This window comes from Ovis aries, chromosome 13 (assembly GCF_016772045.2).
Source record: "Ovis aries strain OAR_USU_Benz2616 breed Rambouillet chromosome 13, ARS-UI_Ramb_v3.0, whole genome shotgun sequence".
NCBI lineage: Eukaryota > Metazoa > Chordata > Mammalia > Artiodactyla > Bovidae > Ovis > Ovis aries.
Window position 1 is genome coordinate 54,346,969 of NC_056066.1, and position 17,204 is coordinate 54,364,172.

The 17,204-nt window shown below is 55.2% G+C and overlaps 1 protein-coding gene across 1 annotated transcript in view; it reads right to left on the reverse strand.

Annotated features, from left to right (window-relative positions):
• NTSR1 (neurotensin receptor 1) overlaps nucleotides 1-10,236 on the reverse strand; it is a 48,853-nt gene extending 38,617 nt beyond the window's left edge. The window contains exon 1 of the mRNA XM_027976435.3: nucleotides 9,077-10,236. Coding sequence (XP_027832236.2) covers nucleotides 9,077-9,790 — 714 coding nt within the window. The 5' untranslated portion in view covers nucleotides 9,791-10,236. The remainder of the gene's footprint in view (nucleotides 1-9,076) is intronic.
• Between the last annotated feature and the right edge of the window lie 6,968 nt (nucleotides 10,237-17,204).

Here is a 17,204-nt window from a genome sequence, read left to right on the forward strand (position 1 = left end):
TCCCAGCTGAAACCCTGCAGGTTTTTTGTAGATACTGAAAGTCTGATTACGAAATTTATGTTGAAAAGCAGAGGAACTAGAGTAGCCAAAATGCTTTTGGAAAAGAACAAGTTTGGAGCACTTGTGCTACTCGAAAGACTTTCTATAAAGCTGCGGCAATCAGGAATGTGGGACTGGGGATGATACAGGCACAGAGACTAAAGGGACACATGACAGTCTGGATATAGCCCCAAACACAAGGTCAGGTGATTTTTTATTAAAGTACAAGAAAACTCCAAAGGAGAAGAGACCATCCTTTCACAAATGGTATTGATCATTTGGGTAAGTATATGCAAAAATTACCTATATCTCACATTCTATAGAGAAATTAACTCAAAATGGATCATAAGCCATGATCCATGGCTTATGGATTCCAGAAGATACAGATTCAGAAGATACAGTATTCCAGAAGATGAAAAAAGAAAAACAGCGTTGTAACCTTGCATAAGCCACTAAAATTTTTGGTAAGTTAGGTTTTATCAAAATTCCAACCTTTTGCTCTGTGACCTGCAGCATTAGGAAAATACAAAGACAAGCCACAGAAGGGGAGAAAATATTTGCAAATCACATCTCACAAAAGACTTAGATGCAGAATATATATTTAAAACTCTCAAAGGTCAACAATAAGAAAACAAACAACCCAGGACTTCCCTGGTAGTCCAGTAGTTAAGAATCCACCTTCCAAGGTGGGGGAAGCAGATTCAATCCCTGGTTGGGGAACTAAGGTCCCATACGCTGTGGAGCAACTAAGCCCGAGCATCACATCAAAAGTTTCCACATGCCGTAACCAAGACCCAGTGCAGTCAAATAAACGAATATCTTAAAAAAGAAAACAACCCAATTTTAAAAATAGCCAGGTTCTTCCCAGGTGATTGAGTGGCTAAGATTTTGTGCTCCCAATGCAGGGGCCAGGTTCAATCCCTGGTCAGGGGAACTAGATCCCACATGCCACAGCTAAGAGTTCACATACCGCAACTAAAGATCCTGCATGCCACACCTAAGAGTCAACACAGCCAAATATATATATTTTAAGATAGGCAAACTACAGGAACAGACACTTTTCCAAAGAAGATACACAGCACGTAACTGCCGGAAAAGATGCTTAATATCATGAGTCATCAAGGAAATGCAAGTTAAAATCCCAGCAAGATACCACTACACACCTACAGAATGGATACATGACAAGCAAAAAAACAAACAAGCCGAACACCAACAGTGCCTGGAGCCGGCCGGGATGCAGAGAACTATCTTTCCACCATGTTGCTAGTGGATGGTCAACATGGCACACCCCCTGTGGAAGGTCTGGCAGCTTCCTCCGAAGTTAAACACACTTCCTGTGTGACCCAGAAATCTGACTCTCATATTTACATGAGGAAAAATGAAAGCATGTGTTCACACGTTGGCCTGCACATGAATATTTGCAGCAGGTTTATTCATAATCGCTCAAAACCAGAGACTACCCAAAAGGCCTTCAAACAGTGAGCGGTGAGCACATGGTGGAGCATCTGTACAGTACAGCACTCCTCCACACACAGAAGGAACACGCTACTGACCCAGGCGATGGCACGAGTGAGTCTCAGGCATTACGTGCTCTAAGAAAGCCAGACCCACAGGCTCAGTGTACCTGGCATCAGAGGGGAGGTTGAGGGCAGGGGTTTGCAGAGACTCCTTTGTGTGACAGGACTGTGCCCTGTCTTTGGAGCCAGTGGTTACAGGCTTCTCTGTATTTGTCAGAAGTCATAGATGTAAACAAAGGCAAATGATTTTTCTGGATGTAAACTTTAGTGTTAGCTGCTCAGTCCTGTCCAACTCTTTGCAACCCCATGGACTGCAGCCTACCAGGCTCCTTGGTCCATGGAATTCTCCAGGCAAGAATACTGGAATTGGTTGCCATTCCCTTCTCCAGGGGATCTTCCCAACCCAGGGAATGAACCCAGGACTCCTGCATTGCAGATGGATTCTTTACCATCTGAGTCACCAGGGAAGCCTGGATATAAACTTAAGCCTAAGAAAGAAGACAAACGGAACTGGTATCTGATCATTTTTCCAACTTCTCCAAAAGTGACCTGGTCTGGGTCATCTTGATCACGCACGTGGACTTCCTAACCATCCTCCTGAGTCCCCACTGTGTCAAAGAAGCAGGGAGAATGGTTGTCTGAAGTGTAAGCCACATGGCCTCTTGCTCAGAGTCTCCAAGGGGCCCATTTTCCCAGGATAAAGGATGTCCTGTGTCCTCAAAGCTATGGTTTTTCCAGGAGTCATGTATGTATATGAGAGCTGGACTATAAAGAAAGCTAAGCACCGAAGAAAGGATTCTTTTGAACTGTGGTGTTGGAGAAGACTCTTGACAGTCCCTTGGACTGCAAGGAGATCCAACCAGTCCATCCTAAAGGGAATCAGTCCTGAATATTCATTGGAAGGACTGATGCTGAAGTTGAAACTCCAGTACTTTGGCCACCTGATATGAAGAACTGACTCATTTGAAAAGACCCTGATGCTGGGAAAGATTGAAGGCAGGAAGGAAAGGGGAGGACAGAGGATGAGATGGTTGGATGGCCTCACCGACTCAATGGACACGAATTTGGGTAAACTCCGGGAGTTGGTGATGGACAGGGAGGCCTGGTGTGCAGCAGTCCATGGGGTCACAAAGAGTCGGACACGACTGAGCAACTGAACTGAACTGAACTGTGTCCTCCATGATCACTCGTCACCTGTTGCTCTGCCCTGGGCTCCCTTGCTCTGGCCGTGTCATCCCAGCAGGTACTGTGTACCTTCTGTTCCCGCTCTGGAAACTTCTTCCCCAGATGCTGTCATACCTGCCCTTACCTAAAGATCACAGCCCCACTGCCTCTCCTGTTCACTTGTACTTATTTGTGTTGCCACTTGTCTGTCTTCTCTGCTGGGATGCACACCCTTTGGGGAGGGTCTCCATAGGTCCCTCTGTGTTTGGCAGGTGGTGCTGGGTGAGTGGGTATGGAAGGGGGTGAAGGGGGAGGTGTCATCACAGAAGACATGGGAATTCTTCAAGCACATGGTGCTGCAGATTCCTGGCTCAGGGGCCCTCAGGCAGCGAAGGCTTTTCAGGGGAGCTGGGCAGATGCTCAGTCTGGTCCCTGACCCTACAGGTGTGAGAACAATGCCAGGCTTGGGGGTTTCTGGGGTCTCCTGCAGGATTCTGCTGTGTGCACACAGACCTTGAGGTGGGACTGGGTTATGACCATGGGATCAGCTCCCAGCTCTGGGCAGGGGAGCCTTCTTGGGGGCAGAAGGCTCTTGTTGCCCCTAAAGGTGCAAATCAGAGAACCTGTCTCTCCTTGAAGCTGCCTCTGCTGCATGGGGTGCTTCAGCCCCATCACTCCTGGCCCACAGAGTAATTGTCACCTCCAGCTGGTAATTGAGGAAACCGAGCCACAGAAGGTCACATCTGTAGCCTGGCCCTGCAGCTGGTCAGTGGAGAAGTTGGCGCTTAACCTTGGATCCTGGGCTGCCAAAGACAAGAAACCCCAAAAGAACCCCTCCCTAGCAGCTTGGGTGCACTGGCCCAGCTCCACCTGGTTCCCTGGCCCTCTCTCCCTCTGGCTCCAGCCATGGGGGATGGAGCCACCCCCACAGGTGCACGTATGTGACATCCCCAAAGGGGGCAGGGGTCATAGCACATGGGCGCTCCATCTGGGCCTCTTGTGGGAGCAGAAGGACAGGGCAGGTGTAGGCCTGGCTTGGATGCCCCCACCCTCTCTGGGCCTCAGTTCTCTCTCGGGGTCCAAGGAGCCTGGCTGCTTCCTCTGGGGGGCTGTCCTGTCACCGGGGATGGTGGTGGCCAGGTTCAATGCTAGGGTGCTGCCAGGTTAGAGTGGGGATCTTAGGGAGCAGGCAGCCCCCACAGCTGTGAGCTTGGTACCATGGTCTCCCCCAGAGGGCTGAGCATCTGCCTGGCTCCTGGGGTGATGGGGGGTAGGATGAGCAGCTGCCTGGGGAATTCGAGTTCCCCAGAAATGACCCTCGGACCCTTTGGTACTTTCCTGTCCAAAGGCACCCCCCAGCCCCCAAGAGGACTTGGCACCCAAACTGCCTTCACAGGGTGAGGCCATGGACTTGGCTTTAACCTCTCAGGGACTCATGGAGACAGTATATTTTCACCAAAATCATCCTTTATCTAAGCCCTGTGAGTTTTGATAATGCTCCATCAGAGCTGGCAGCACCCACAAGACACAGAACATGCATTGCCCACCACCAGTACCCCTCCCCTCTCCGCCCTGTGCCCGTCACTCTCCTTCCAGAAAGTCACATGACTGGAGTCATGCAGTTGGAGCCTTTTGAGACTGGCTTCCTTCCTTGGCACGGTGCATTCACTCGTGACCACCGCATCTTCACCACAGCTTAGAGACTAAGGCAGGCTGGAAATCCTGTCTGACAGGGGCCTGGAGCAGCCAAACCCTAGACACACAGTCGGGGCTGGGGGTAGGGGCAGCTGGTGTCCAGTGGGGATGCAGTCTCCCTCAGGGACAGTGGGGAAGTCCCCATCTGGAGATGGGTGGGGTGGTGGTCCTTTAAAGATGGAGAAAGTGGTAAATTTCACATTATGCGTGTTTCACTGGAACAGAAAAAAAGGAACAAAAACTTGTGATTCCTCTCCCTCTCGAAACAAGCCATCAGACAACCAGACGGAAGCCTGGCTGCTTCTCTGGTGGTGGGATGCAGGCCTCCAACCACCTGAGCAGGTTGACACCCTCCTCCCCTCACAGGCCCTGCCCCACCCAGTACAACTGTCCTGCTGGGGCCCATGGGTGAGTGTACCATGCTGGCACCAAAGCTAACGGCTGGAGTCCTGGTCCCCCTGAGCTGAGACTCTGGACACGAGGGATGGGCTGCAGTCCCCAAGCGCGTGGGTGTCTCCTGGGATGACTGCTCATGGGGGTCCCTGCCCCACTCACTGCCCCAGACTCTGTCCTTGTACAGAACCATAGCACAGTTGCCAAACCAAGAAGTCCCACTGCATGCTGGGACATCACTAGTGAACCCAGGACTGCACCCCCGCAGTCTCAGCAGCAGCATCCTTTCTGCACCTGGGTCTGATGGGAAACCCAGCCTAGTGCTCAGGGGCTATGTCTTCAATCCCCTTAATACAGGAGAGCCCCTTGGCCTGCCCTGAACTTCCATGACCCAGCACGTTGTGAGTGCTGGGCAGATGCTTCCGGGGGAGGAGCTGCATTCTGGGCAGTGAGTCCAGCAAGAGGCACCAATCTTGGGGGCACATCTTTGCCTGTTTCCCCAATATAGCATCACTCTCCTGGGGCCCTGTGACTCGCCAAACTTCAGCCACAAGTGTCAGCATCACTGAGGTGAGCTGGCTGCAGGTGGAGGAATGGGAGATTGATGGATGAAAGGGGAGCGAACAGGTGGATGGATGGGGGCGTGGGGAGAGGGCACAGCGCAGCTGGTGGCACAGGACAGAAACACAGAGAAAATGATCCATGGCCTGATTTTATTGGAACCAATTTTCTTCCACTTTGTGGAGACAGGTCTCGGCGGCCTCTGCCTCCGCAGATCATGTCAGACTTTAATGGCCTTGATGCTCAGGAGGCTGCCCAGAGTCGATGTGCCCATGGACATGAGCCCCTCCCGCACAAGCCACACCCAGGGCCAGCTGCCCCTTCTGAAGCTGGGCCCAGCCCATCATGAGGAGCAGTGCTACCGGCACTGAATGTGAAAGAGGCCATCTGTGAAGGCAGATTACAGGGGTGCCCCCCCACCACCCCCCCGTCGCCCTCAGCCTCGCCGCTGCTGCCAGGGCCACAGGTCCTGGAAAATGGTAACAATGAAGTGACGACCCAGAGCCCTCCCCATGCTGATGCAGGTCTGATGGGTGATTCCAGGGGAGGCTGCTTTAATGTGGCCTTGCGGGTTGGAGCTGGATCTCTAACAAAGGTACACATGCCCCGTGACCCCTAATTCTCCTCCCCAGGGCACCGTGCATGCAGAGGGGCTGCTCTGAGCTGGGGCACCGCCTAGATATCCGCCATCCCTGCTCCTAGAGCAGCAGGTCCCGGGAAGGGGACATCTACCTCCCCCTACCCCTACCAAGCATTGGGAAGATCTACCCCCCTCCCCAGCTTTGGGAAGACAGGATTTACTAGTGGATGGAGATGTGGCAGGGGGGAGGGAGATACCACTACCCTGTAGGATTGAATCCAGTCCCCTCTGGGGCCCAGAGGAGGTGCTGGACTGTCCCAGAGCAACGGGGCAGGCTCCTCAGGCTCCACCTCCCAGGCTTCCCTGTTGACCAGGGGCCCTGGATCCAGGGCCTTTGCTGGCCCGGGAAGCCCTGTCCTCACCATGAGTTCCTCTCACCTCGTCCACTCAAACCACACACTCGGAAAACTCTCAGCTGTATCCAGCAATGGCAGCTCCAAGTTGCTCAGAAATCTCACCACCGAAGCACCTCATTTCTAAACACTACTTCTGTTTGCAAGTGTCCAGGATGGAACCTCACAGGATGGAGGGCTGACAGGACTGGTGGGAGACACTTGGGCTGGGAGGGGGCCCCAGTTTTGGAATGAGTGGTTGTTTTGATTGGCCCACCTCTCCACACTTCCCAACATAGCCCATGACATGGATACAGGTGCCCAGCCCCTCTCTGCATAGATGTCACTGTTTAAATCAGTGGACACGCCAGTCTATGTCTGACGCAGGATGCAGCATGCTTGGGGCTGGTGCATGGGGATGACCCAGAGAGATGTTATGGGGAGGGAGGTGGGAGGTGGGTTCATGTTTGGGAACGCATGTAAGAATTAAAGATATTAAAATTAAAAAAAAATCATAAATCAGTGGACATTGGCCCAGATTTGCCAAGTGGCCCAGAAGCCCATGTGGGGAACATAAAATCCCCTGGGAACCTCTCCTGGGACAGTGGATGGCGCAGAGGGACAAGAGGGGAGGGGGCAAGGCCAGGGCTGAGCTTCTCCATGAGGAATGTTCCTTCAGGCACACGGAGCAGCACACAGGAGCCCAAGGAGCCTCGCAGGAGCAGTTGGTGTCAGAAGTAAGTGTGCCTCTAATAACTGGCCCATCAGCCTTTCTCAAGCACATGGCCAAGGCCATTAAAGAAAAATGGAAACTCCGCTCTCTGAGGTCTCGGAGCCAGCAAGTGCTTAGTAAACGCTCAGCAGTGCTACAGCTGGGGCCACAGATGCGGTCCTTCTGTAGTGCGAGCTCCTCAGACACTTACCTAGTGGACGAGTGACCAGGACACAGCTCGGGCCACATCAGCATGGCAGCTTCCCACCAAAAGGATTCAGGGAGGGCCCTTTGGGAAGCCAAGCCAAGTTCCTGGGGTGTCTGACCATGTGGCACTAACAGAGGGTAAGGGTGCTTAAGAGAGGTTCTCTCTGTGGCTGTGTTTTCTTGATGATCCGACCCTGGCTGCTCCCGGACCAGCCCACAGGGGTCTAAGGGGGAGGGGGTCTCAGGGGAGCATCTCCTGGGTGGGCATGACTGACCTGCTCCACCTTCATAGCCAGGTGTCGTGGCTGCTGTCTCCCAACTCCCCAGCCCCAGCACAGCCTGCAAGACCCCAGAGGAAGCCGGAAGGTAATTCCCACTCTTTCACCACACGCACCCTGGTTGCTCCTGCCTGCAGCGCCTGTGACTCATCTTCCTGCTACACGTGGCTGCTGGGGGCCCCTCCGCACAGGAACACCTGGAGCCAGGGCAGGCGAGGAGCCTGGAGCTTAATTCTGCCACTGGCTCCATCTCGGCAGTGGCCTGTGGAGGGTCAGTTGCAGCCCAGGATAGATGTGCAGATGGCATGTTCCCCACCCCCAAGCATGCCAGCTCCCGGAGCCCGGCACCTCTGTCACACTCAGAGGCAGCAGCATGGGTTCTACTGAGACGCTGTTGATGACTTGGGCGTGAAAGGACAACCAGACAGGACAGCCAGTCTCTCTGGCCACTCCCACCCCGACCTGGCTCAGCCCAGACCCTCCTCTCCCGTCCCACTCTGGGGTGGAGGGAGCCCCCGCCCTTTCATGGCTACCCACATCCTGAGGCCACCATGTCCTTCCAGGTGGTATCTCTTCCCTGACTTGCTCTGGTGGACACGCTGCTCCCAGGCCAGGGCCCTGCCTGAGAAGCCATCTCCCTGGGGCCGGAATCCCCCTGCCTGGCTGAGCCAATGCCCAGGGAGGTCTCCAACCTGGGTCCCCACATGCTTCACCCAGACCCTCTGAGGGCGTTGGTCACCCAACTCCAGGCCCTCCAATCTGCCACCAGGCCCAATACCTTAGGATTTTCCAGCAGAAACAACATCACCACCACCACCAGGGACAGCGCCTCTGACTGCTTCTACCTGCCAGGAGCCAGACAAGGGCTCCCATACCTTCTCTCTTGAATCCTGTACCTTCTGAGACCAGGGCTGTGATTGCCCCATTTCACAGATAGGAAAACTGAGGTTAAACTAAATAACCAGCCCAAGACAGCATCAGGCCAGGAGACACTGGGGGAGCAGTCTGGGATAGGAGTTCTGCTGTAGAAGAGAGGGACCACACCTGTGGGGAGCACAAAGCCTTTCGAGAAGCTGATGGGAGGGACTTCCTCTGGAAAGAGGACGCCAGCACACACATTTGCCTTACACCTCAGGGGCTCTGGGGATGGCTGAGGCCCATCCACGGAGCCTCGGCTTCAGGGAGGTTGGTAATCTGGGCTTCCAGCCCCTTTGATGGAAGGAGGGAATGAAATAAGTGGGGCTGAGGCCTGGCAGCCCTGGAGTAAAAGGTGGGAAGAAGCCGGGGGTCAGGCTGCTCTCAAGTTCCCTGCTCCTCCCCCATCCCCACTCCTTCCCAGCTTCATAGGAATAAAATTTCTTTGAGACACAAAATTTTCTCCAACTTCCTGAACCCAGAGGACACACAGACAGGAAACTACTTCTGGGATGAGGCACTGAGGCTTCCCTGAATGTCTGCCTTGGACCCTTGCTCCCAGGGGAGATCCCGGTCTGGTGCCCTCTGACTCCTGCCCCTGCCCCCTGGAAGAGGCTGCTCACCTGGATGACGACCTTGACTGTGGCAGTGCCCACGATGGGTGTGCATACCAGGCCGCCTGGGTGCTGGCCGTCAGCACTGCGGTTCTGCTGGCCCATGGTGAAGAGCATAGGCACAGCCAGGAGGCAGGAGGCCAGCCAGACGGCGCTGATGAACTTCTTGGTGCGGCTGCGGGACATGAGGGTCTTGGCCTTGAAGGGGTGGCAGATGGCCAGGTAGCGTTCCACGCTCAGGCTGGCCACGTTGAGGGCAGTGGCATAGGTGCAGGCATCGCGAAGGAAGTAGTAGCCGCGGCACACGGCGTCACCGAAGGCCCAGGGGTGGTGCACCCAGATAAAGTTGTACAGCTCCACAGGCATGGCCAGCAGCAGGATGAGCAGGTCGGACAGGGCGAGGCTGCCCAGGTGGTAGTGCACCGTGCTCTGCAGGTTCTGCAGCGACTTCTTGCGCGCCAGCGTGAAGGCAGTCACTGAGTTGCCCACCGTGCCCACCACGAAGAGCGCCAGGTACACAATGGTCACCAACACCTTGGAGTAAATGTCCGTGTTCACATCCAGGTCGCTGCTGGGGGCCGCTGGTACGGACTCCGACAGGTTGCCAGAGCCATTGCCCAAGCCGGCAGCCAGGAGCACCCCCTCCAGCACCGACGGCAGCTGCGTGAACGGGTGGTCGGTCCGGCCGACCCAGGGACCGGGCGCCGAGCTGTTGAGACGCATGTCGGGCGCTGCTGCGCTTTCCCGGTCCGCTGCTGGAAGCCGGGGGGAGAGGGGGTGCGTTTCAGGCAGGGACAGAATAGAGGGAGCCCGAGGGGTGGGCGTGAGAGGCCGAGGGGGCGCGCCGTCGAGCCGGGGAGCGCCAACCTGGTCCGTGCCAGCCTGGCGCGCTCGGCGCTCGCACTCACCGGGGGTTGCAGCTTCCCTCCGGGCTCCGCGCTTTCCCGGCTTTCTCCGAATTTTCGATCCCACGGTTCCTCGGGTCCCCGGGCGGCAGAACCGGTTCTCACGGAGAGCGCCCGGCCGGTTGGGGCTTGGGCTGCGCGAGGCAAGCCTGTGGAGCCGAGAGGAGCGCACGCCCGGCTGCCCGGCGCGCTCTCTTCTCGCTCGCGCTCTCCGCGCACCTCGCTCCGCGCACCTCCCGCAGCGCCAGCGCCCTCCCGAGCTCTGCGCCTCCACTGAGCCGGCGGCGACGGGCGCGCCCAGCCGTGGGGGGCGCTGGAGGGGAGAGAAGGCGGCCCCTGCCACTGTCCCCGCCCCGCAAGGGGGCAGGGCTGGCTGATCACCCCCGCGCACTCTCAGGGACCATCTGGACTGGAAGGAGCGCCCCAGGGAACTGGGATCCCAGCGGGGTGCGCCAGGAATATTGGCTCTTTCCAGGCACCCTTCTCAGGCAACTCGCCCCTCTTTCCGGGGTCTCCCCAGCTTCCTATGCCCCACTTCCCCAAGGGAACTGCCCCCGGGTCGCTTCCAGCCTGCCCAAGCAGTGGGCTTCCTGCTGAGGTGGGGGGACGCCCTTTCTTCCTGGGATGCCAGAAGCTGGGCTCCCAGGGGCTCTACTCTAGCACAAGTAACTGGGGGAGGGGGTGACTGAGGCGATCGGAAAGCAGAGGATAAGTACCGCCTGCCTCTGTGCAGGGTGGTCTCCTGCACCCAGCTCCCTGGAGTGGCCATGTGCTGTTGTGGGTGCAGGTGGTAGGGTCCAGGCCTGTCATCACCACCTGAACGTGGACCATCAGATTCCATCCTCAGGGTCCAGCCTGGCAGGATGTAGAGGGACCTGGCTGGGCTGGGAATCAGGAACAGATACCAGAGGGAGCTGAGGGAAAGGGAGCACTGAGGAAGGGGGGTGAGGCCGAGCAGCCCAGACTTCAGACCAGTGAGGGGAGAAGCTCAGGCTCAGTGCTTAGTCTCCGGTTCCCAGCTGGCCCTGAGCTTCTCCGCTCCACTGAACCCTGATGTTCCCACCACGGAGTCTTAGCACATAAGATACGTGCTTAAAAATGTAGCCTCGCAGGAAACACAAATGTCCCTTTGCTGGAGGCCACCACAGTGAGCTCAGAGGCAACAGGAGTGGTTTCAACCTGCTGCTTAATATCTGGGTGAGTGTTTTAGCTTCCCCATCCCTCTGTTTAGTCATCTGTGGAATGGGTACACAGTTCAAATTGATGCTCCTGGGTCCCCATTGTTCTGGATGCTGTTGGCACTGCAAACAGCAGGCGCTCAGTGGACACCTGTGGAGTGCATGCTTTTGTGCGGACTGTGTGAGGATTTCGGAGGGTGTGAAGCTGAAATACCTGAGAAAATAAAAGTTGCTTTAACTTCTCCAAGTTAGACCAGGTTTGCTCTCTGGAAGGCGAGCCCATAGGTTCTGGGTTGGGAGTTGAGTGTCCTCACCACAGAAAGCAGTGCCGTGTCGGCCTATGTTGGCCCCCAGAGGTCATCCTGAACCCATGGGGACATGGGGGTCTTGCCGTGGGCAGTGGTATTGGGTCACCTCTCTTGAGATCCCTGCTCCTCCCCCCAGAAGAAGGCAGTAGCCAGTGGCCACTTTGCTGGCCAGTAGCTGTTGCCACTCAGGACGTTCCTGATGGAAATGCGCTCTCATTCGGGAGCTTAAGCTCACTGTTTGGTTTTCACACCCCTGACCTTTCTGCTAAGCTGGCCTTCTTTGCAAAGATTTCTTTTCAAGCCAGCCTAGGAGCTTAAAAAATCATAAAAGACAACTTAGCACAAATATTATGACAAGGCGTTTGCTTGAAACCACAGAGGAAATGTCACCTGGGCCGCCTTGCCGAACCACGTGGGTGGCAGGACCTTGTCCAGAGTCCCCGGCGGCTTAAAATCCTCTTTCGGTGAAGCGGGGAGCCTGTCCGGATGGCCCGGCAGCCGGAACCTTCTGAGTCCAAACTGTTTGCCTCTTTCGCTTATGATTTCCCTGGACATGCGCTTCCTGAACAGCTGGGACCCTTTAGGGAAAGATTTGGTGAGGTGCTTACAGAGGGCGGGGCTGGTCTTCTGTGTCCATCAGTGACTGGACCACAACCTTGACTGGGCCTAACTCCCTCTGAGCCTTGCTGGCCTCCCCCTGATACTCCACATGCTGTGTGTCCACAATGAGCTTGCTTGTCCGAGTCTGCCAGGGCTGAGATGCTCTGGCAGGTGTCTGAGTTTCTTGGGGAAGCTGCTGTGTCGGCCAAGAGGGCAGCAGCACCTGGGTGTCTCCAGCTTCCTGGGGAATCCAGCGTGATATAGGCAGGGTGGGGTCCTGGCTGTTGAGCTGGGCGGGGTCACCTGAGCTTCAGGGTGAAGGTCAAGTCTGAGACACGGAGGGAAGATGCCTGGATGACCACTGCCATGGGCAGGTGTGTGGGGGGGTTCTGGGTTTGTTTCCTTTGCTACCTTCGCCCAAGCTCTGAAAGGTACCTGGATGTAGTGGGTGCTCAGTGGACTTTTGATGAACCAGTGAAAGAGATTAGATGATGAACAGCGAGACTGACAACACCCATGGTCTTTCCCCAACAGGCTTCCAAATGCAAGAGGATGGAGCTATGAAGCCCAGGACAGATCCCTTTGGGTTGCACCCCTGGGCCTGAAGCGATCGAGGGGGTAGAGTTATCTAGCCATCTTAGGAGAGTGGCAGCCAGGATGAGGGGCAGAGGGTGTGACAAGGACTTTACTTTCCTGTGTACAAGAATTCAGTCCTTGGAGTCCTGGGGTCACATCCTGTCTTTCCTCTGACCCCCACATGGTCCTTGGGCAACTCTTATTACAAGAAGGCTTCTTCCTAAAATTAAAAAAAAAAAAAAGGTTCACAGCAATACCTGTATCAGCTATCTATTTATCTATTGCTGTGTAACAAAGGACCCCAAACTCAGTAACTTGGTGGCAAAACATACATTTTATTGTTTTTAAGGTTATTATTAGGTTTCCCATGAGGCTACAGGTGGGTGGGGAGTAGTGAACACTTATCTAAAGATGCTAAGGATGTGTAGTCTGTGTAATTTGTAGAGTTTGGCTGCTGACTTCCCACTCACAGCCTGGAAAGTGCACATGTCAAAATGCAGAGCATTCCAAGAAGGATGCTAAAAATATAGCAACACTTGTGTGAGAGCTAGTGAGTGGAGCGGGAGTGGCAGGTCTCCTTCCAGGCTGGGCACCAGCCTTGGCTCTCACATCCTTGTCCCTCATGTTCCCAGTTGTGCCTTAACCCTTGGCCCCTGGCTGGCTTTCTGGAAATTTGAGCTGTGGCCGCAAGGAAGAGCCAGATGATGGGGAGGGTGTGGCTGCCGGGAGTGTACCCTGCTGACCGTGGGCTCCAGGTCTATAAACCGACCAAGCCTCAGTGGACCCGGTGTCACCAGGTTACTATGAGCACCATGTTTCAGGTGCATGACCACACGCCATGTGGAGGTGACTGCTCCACAAACTTTACCGCCAGTGGGCTAGATGAGGAAGAGGAGGGGCTGAGCTCCTGGGCCCCCGAGAGTGAGAGTATGGCTTTCATTCCCGTCAGTGGCAGGGTCCCTGTGGAGGATGCATGAGGAAGGCTGAGTTCCCAGCTGCAGGTTGGGGGCTAGTCCCTCTGAGCTCCACCCTCTGAAGCAGGCAGGGAGATGGCTGGGGGGAGGGGTTCAGGCCATGGGGACCCCTCGGTTGCAACTGTCATTTCACCCCCGGCAGCAGCACGGCCCCTTCTCCTAACAATCTAAACCATCTCACTGTGCACTTTTCGAGATTTATTGAGCAGAGCGCTTGTACAAGCGATAGCCACCAACACTTGCAGCCGAGAAGGGCCTGGCAACTGTGGACTCCACCTGGGGCATTGAAGACTTCAGCAAAGACAAGTGTCAGGAAAGATGATGTTTTGGAGGAAAAAAAGGGCATGTTAGATCATCTAAGGAGAAAGAGAAAATCTGATCTCCAAAACAAGCTTCCATGCAGCCCAGGTTCCTAAAAATTACTCCTATGAAGGCTTTGCTGTGGCATGCATTTCAGGCTGATCAACACAAAGGATGCTTTTTAGAATTTTCTTTGAAGTTGCAACCTGACTTCTGGGAACCAGGTTTGAAACTGACAGAGTTATCCCCCCACCCCGAGTCCCCTGCCTTCCCCCTTCGTCCCCCTTGCCCTCCACACTTGGGTCAGGCTACAAGGAGGGTCCCTGAGTACCCCCTCCCGCAAAGGCATTTTCTTTTTGAGACTTTCTCTTGGGTGAAAGACAACAGCGCATCCGATGCAGAAGGACAAACAGTTCCATCTGCTCAGCTTGCAGAGAAAAGCAGTGTTTTGTCAGCTCTCCCCCTGGAAAGCTGAGTTTATGCCTCTTATAAATTTACCAATTTCTGGTTAGCTTTCCCAGGGGTGCTTGTGAACACACTTGCGACTTAAGCTGAAAGAGAAAGGGTCACAGGCCCCTGCCCCCTACCCCATGGGCCTTCCTTCTGTGGGGGTATCTCCCCGGGAGGGTGATGGTTGCATAAACACGACTTCTGGCAGTTCCAGCTCTTCTTCCAGAGACCCGAAACCTGCGCCCTTTGTCTGTACTCAGGAGTTCCAGTTGCCTAAAAGTACTTAAATAGAAAAACATGTCTCCCATTTCCTAATGACTTCATACGAGTTCTAAAATAAAACCCGAGTCTCCTTAGTCATTCTTGCCTCAGAGCGTTGAGGTGACTCTGAGCACTCTTGGGAAAGAATCAGGTGCCAGAGAAGGCAGGTGACCCACTTGCCCGGGTGGCCCCTGCTCTGGGGCAGGAGCCTTGGAGAGAATCCTGCGGAAGTGCCGGCAGCAGGCCTGGTGGCTTGTAGATTCCAGGGTGCAGTCCCCAGGGCACGTCTGAGATTAGTGACCCCTCTCCCCTTCGCCCTGCAGGTAGGCGTGTCTTGGGAGTAAGTTCTGGCCTGCAGGTGGGCAGGGCGGAAAGGGGCGCCCTCTCCCGTCAGGCCTGGGTCCACCTCTGGCTGCCACTGCCTGCCTCTCACCTTCCTGGGACTCCCTTGCCCTGCAAGAGCCCCCTGAGATCATTTCTGAGGTGAGGTAGAGTCTGCAGTTCCCAGGGATGTGCTTTGAGGCCCTGGATGGGCCCCTGATTCCTACGGGATAAGCAGACCAGGGGGGATGGAGTGGGCAAGGCTGGCCAGCACCCAGCCCTGGGGGCTCAGAGGGACTTCCTCTGGACCTATTAATCATGGACAGTTGAGGAGCCCCTCTGTGGGCCCCATGAGGGTCCAGGGGCTGCTGTAACCAAGAACCACAGCCTGGGGGTTGCAGTGAACGCAGGTGTGCGTGAAGCCCCCCTTCTCGAGGGCAGCAGTGATGTGCTGTCACTCTCATCCCTGCTCAGGGCCGTCCTCGCAGCACTGGGAGGATGACCAGGCAGGGGTGAGGGCCAGGCCAGCCTTCTCCGGGGCCCAGTCCTGGGAAAGACCTTTCCTGGGGCAGGACTGAAGGCTCTGCAGACACATGGTCTGTTCCCCTCAGAGTGTAATTCCGGGGCGGGCAGCATCACGTCCACAAGCGGAGAGCCGCTTGTTTTCACTTCGGAAAGCTCTCTCAGCGCAGTTGTACCGCCCAGCAATCTGGTTTTTAAAAATATCATTGAGGGGGAAAAAAAAAAGAGCATTAGCACGTTTGAGGGAAATGTGTTCTCGTGTAAATGAGCAGTTAAAATATAATCAGATTATGCATGCAGAGCGAACACGATCTGCTGAAATCGCAGCCTCTCTTGGGTCCATAAATACACGCGAGCTCGCCGTGCAGATACGCTGCCCGCGCAGCCGACATCAAAGCGGGGCTCTGCTGCGGGCATTGTTCTAGGCGCTTCACACACACTGTCGCCTTGAATCTGCCTTCTTCCTCCCTGCCCCCTGCACACACACATACACACACACACACACACACAGAGCCATAGATTGAATATTAAATACACACCCATATATCACGGCTGCAACAGCTAAGAGAGCTGATAAGCTATAATATTTTTCTTTTAAAAAGGGCCGAGGCTGCTGGCTGCCACAAAGTGGATAACCTTGCTGTGGACACCTGTCACGACCCTTGAATCTCAGTCTGCTTTCTATTATCTTGGTTTCAAATGCCATGTTGGTGGAACAGGCTTGTCCTCCACACAGGCAATCTGTTGCCTGTTTGTTACTCTCCACAACAGGCTGAATGGCGCTGCTCCATCGATGACAGCGGGCGTGGACCCAGAAGGGGACATCTGTTGGCTTTGCTCGTCCAGACCCACAGTGCCACCCCCTACCCTGGTGCCCCAGACTGGCCCTCCTGCTGGATCCCAGGGGTCTGTGTTCCCGACAGCCCACCCTGCATGGCCTTGGGGAGGGGCTGGTCTTTTCCTCTCCATTCCTGCTAATCAGAGTGCCCATCCCCACTGCCCTGGGAACACAAGTTGTATGCCTAGAGTCCTTCCTGCTTGTTGGGAGAGGCAGGCCCGTGTCACTGGTTGCCTGGCTGGTTCCAGCAGAGCTGGGGATGGGAAGAGGCCCGGAGCCCTGATGGCATCACTCTAACGCTTGATCCTGCCATACCTGGAATGAGCCCACCCACCCCACTTTTTCTCAAGCTGGCTTGACTTGTGTTTCCATCCACCCTCCCACACTCAAGAATCGAAAGTGTGGGTGCTTGAGGAAAAATGGACGTGCTGAGCCTGCCATGGGCCCTGGCAGGATTCCGCATCCACTTGATGGCTGATTCTTTTATGTGTGAGGATGGAGAAATGGCCACAAAGCGTCGAGCGGAAGCCCAGGGTCTCATTTTTCTGAAATCAGTGGGAGGATGATGACTGGGCCATGCACGAATTGCTGTCTTCTCTGGAAATTTCAAGGCTGGGTAATGAAGACATCAGCTCCTGGGCTGCTCCTGTCTGATGGGAGCCGGTGGGGATGATCGCCTCCTTCCTGTGGCAGCTAATGATTAGCTTCATGCCGGCACGTCGCTGCCACAGACTGATTTGCCTACGCAGTCAGTTGCTTATGAAAAACAAGTTTTGAAGAAAACATAATTCCAGGGCCCCCGTGCTACTTCTTTCAAAATAATCCAGAAACCCAGCCCGGCATCTTCTGAGTCTGAAAATTCTTGAGAAGCCCAAGTCCACTTCCTTCCCACCCAGGGGAGGGG